General features: G+C 35.9%; 1 protein-coding gene across 1 annotated transcript; it reads left to right on the top strand.

Moving 5' to 3' along the window:
- The first annotated feature begins 427 nt into the window (after positions 1-427).
- LOC143881082 (annexin-like protein RJ4) lies at positions 428-3,138 on the top strand. The gene is made up of 6 exons (XM_077384080.1): positions 428-585; positions 1,435-1,580; positions 1,688-1,906; positions 2,205-2,417; positions 2,572-2,661; positions 2,768-3,138. The coding sequence occupies exons 1-6, from the start codon at positions 510-512 to the stop codon at positions 2,963-2,965; spliced, it is 942 nt and encodes a 313-aa protein (XP_077240195.1). The 5' UTR covers positions 428-509; the 3' UTR covers positions 2,966-3,138.

Here is a 3,138-nt window from a genome sequence, read left to right as displayed (position 1 = left end):
ACCCTTGTCTCCTCCTCCTCCTCCTCGTAAAGAAATTCATACATAAAACCATATAAAGGTGAAATTTTGCTTAGGTATCTTGGGAGTAATGCTTCTTTTTTTCTCTCTCTCGCTTTCTCTCTTTTCTCTCTCTATATCGGTAATGACACTCCGTACCACTACTCTACAAGGTCGGCAACCAAACACTACTTACCACTATTCTACCTGGTAAGTTCAAGGTAAATCCAAGGCTGGTCTCCACCTTCTTGACTACTTATTATACCACTACTCTCGTAGGTAAACGCATGCAATCAAACACTTATTAAGAAACGTAATACATGTCTGTCAAGGTTCTTTTTTCATTGGATATTCATAAAACGTTACACATTGAGACCGTTTAACGTAATAATATCGAAACGGCTGTGTCAGAACACATGCATTTCATATTTCTTTACAAACTATTGGTTCTCTCTTCCTTTACTTCTGTTCTATAAATATCAAGCTCTTTTCTCTTCAAGGCAAAGAAGAAAATGGCTACCCTTACATTTCCTGACTCTCTTCCTTCTCCAACTGAAGACGCTGAGATTCTCAGGAAGGCCTGTCAAGGTTTCCCTTTTCTTTCTTCTTTCTTTATAAGTTCTTTTAATTGTATTAAAATAAATGTTTTTCTTTTTCTCTCCTTTTATTAATTCATTTGTTCTCTTGATAGCTTATACATTATTTTGATTGTGCTTTTCTAAATCTTGAATCAGATTAGTCATGGGTTTATCTTAATAAATTCACATGCTCTTGTTTTTGGCAACTTTTCACCCAACTTTTCCCTTCTTTATTCATTAATTTGTTCTCTGATGACTTATACATTGTTTTGATTGTGCTTTTCTAAATCATGAATCAGATTAGTAATGTGTTTATCTTACTAAATTCACATGTTCTGATTTTTGGAAAAATTTCACCCCAAGTTTAATAATTCTTGTTGCATTTTAGTGCATCAGACATGATTTTCTCTTCTTTTCTCTTCACTCTTGCCTATAATTTCTTCCATTTTTAATTCACCAAACAGTTAAAATCATCCAATTAGAGTATTAGACCCTCTTTGGATGGCAAGAATTTTGGGGAAAAAGTTTGGAAAGGATAAATATTTCTTAAATTTCGTACTGTTTTACACAAGAAAAAGATAATTGGAATCGACCCTATTCAAATTTTATTTAGAGGGACTTACAATTTATGATAATATCCGTCCAAATTAACCATAATCATATCATTTCCCTCAAAATTTTGTAAAGAAAAAATTTCCCAAGAAAAGTTTTCCATCAGAAATGTTTTTCTCGCAATCTAAGCAGGGCTAGAGATTTTTTGAATGAGAAATTACCACAAAAATAGACTTAATCTGAGATAACTCAATGACAATCATTCCATTTCTGTGATCTTTTGCTAAATCATGGTTTGTTATTCTAGGATGGGGTACGGATGAAAAGGCGATCATTTCAATACTAGGGCATAGAAATGCAGCTCAAAGAACTCTGATTAGGCTAACTTATGAAGAGCTTTATCAAGAAAATCTCATCAAGCGCCTCGAATCCGAACTCTCCGGATGCTTTGAGGTATTATGATCTCAAAATCAATACAACTTACGCCTTACGCCATTTTTACCATGTTTTTCATTTTTAGATGAGGAGTGTTATTAAAAAATTGATCTAAACTAATGCAGAAAGCAATCTATCGTTGGATATTGGACCCAGTGGAGAGAGATGCCATCTTAGCTAATGATGCAATTAAGAAGGTCATTCCCGATAATCGGGTAATTGTAGAAATAGCTTGCATTAGATCTCCTAGTGAGTTACTTGCAGTGAAACAAGCCTACCATTCAAGCTTCAAGCGCTCATTCGAAGAAGATGTTGCCTCACATACCAAAGGCGACTTTCGCAAGGCATGTTGTTGAACAGAACACTCTGTTTATGCTACTTTTTTTTGTGTGAATTTGTTGTGAACTTTTTTTTTTAAACCTCAAAACCCATAGCTATATTTGAATTACTTAAATCGAATACTTGGAAGACCGAAGACATCACATCTTAAAGAACCCCAAACTTTAGTAGGAAGATCCCTCCAGTGCCTAAATTTATTATTAGATCTCATATCACACAGGCATAGTTGGCCAAAAGCTTGGAAAAAAATTAAAGAATTTTTTTTGTCAACTTCTGTTCTTAATGGTCTTGGTTTTGTCACAGCTTTTGGTTGCTCTTGTGAGTTCATATCGGTACGATGGTGAGGAGGTAAACGCCGGCCTTGCTCTGTCGGAGGCCAATATTCTTCATGAAGCTATCCAAGAGAAGGCGTTTAGTCATGAAGAGATCATTCGAATTTTGAGTACTAGGAGCAAGCCACAACTCAACGCGACCTTCAATCGTTATAGAGATGAGTATGGCACTTCCATCACCAAGGTATGGATGTGGATTAGAGTCTAAATTTTGAGCAAATAATCCTTGTTTTTCTTCCAAATTCGTAGTTTGATATGATAAAATTGCATTTTATTTTGTTTTGTTTGATCTACACATTAAACTAAAAAGTTTTTATACATTGGGATGCTATTATCAGTGTTTCATGGGTGATCCGATGGATGAATTCTTATCAGCGGTACGGGTAGCGATCCGGTGCATTAGTTCTCCTCATAAATACTTTGAAAAGGTGGGATGTCATAGGAGAAGAAAGAAAGCATCTTAATCTGTAATTCTGTTAAACAGTTGCAAATCTATATATAATATACTGAATTTGAAGGTTTTGGTGGGTTCAGGTGTTGCGCAATGCGATTAACGGACTGGGCACTGATGAAGACACACTCACACGTGTGGTCGTCACTCGCGCAGAGAAGGATTTGAAGGAGATCAAGGAAGCGTATTACAAAAGAAACAGTGTTTCTCTCAACCAAGCTGTAGCCAATGACACTTCTGGGGACTACAAGACCTTCCTCCTTACATTACTAGGAGATTAAGAGTTGTAGCTCTGTTCCTTGGTCTGACTATTGCAGATTTCCCCCTCTGATCTGCAATAATGTTCCTAGTCTTTTTTGTGTGTCTGTAGGTGTGGAGCTTATGCTCTTGTTTGTTACGAAATTTGAGTACTTTGTGATCTTATTAATGGTTTACATTGGAGGTACTGTCTGAA

The sequence above is a fragment of the Tasmannia lanceolata genome, unplaced genomic scaffold (genome assembly GCF_043159265.1).
Source record: "Tasmannia lanceolata isolate RefF3 unplaced genomic scaffold, GAP_Taslan_0.1 ptg000007l, whole genome shotgun sequence".
Lineage (NCBI taxonomy): Eukaryota > Viridiplantae > Streptophyta > Magnoliopsida > Canellales > Winteraceae > Tasmannia > Tasmannia lanceolata.
The sequence above is the reverse complement of the archived record's forward strand: the minus strand, read 5'-3'. Positions and strand labels throughout refer to the sequence as shown.

Coding starts and splice junctions, on each gene's coding strand:
- LOC143881082 (XM_077384080.1), top strand. CDS start 510: ATGGCTACCCTTACATTTCCTGACTCTCTTCCTTCTCCAACTGAAGAC. Junction 1,581..1,687: donor AACTCTCCGGATGCTTTGAG/GTATTATGATCT, acceptor AAACTAATGCAG/AAAGCAATCTATCGTTGGAT. Junction 2,418..2,571: donor ATGGCACTTCCATCACCAAG/GTATGGATGTGG, acceptor TGCTATTATCAG/TGTTTCATGGGTGATCCGAT.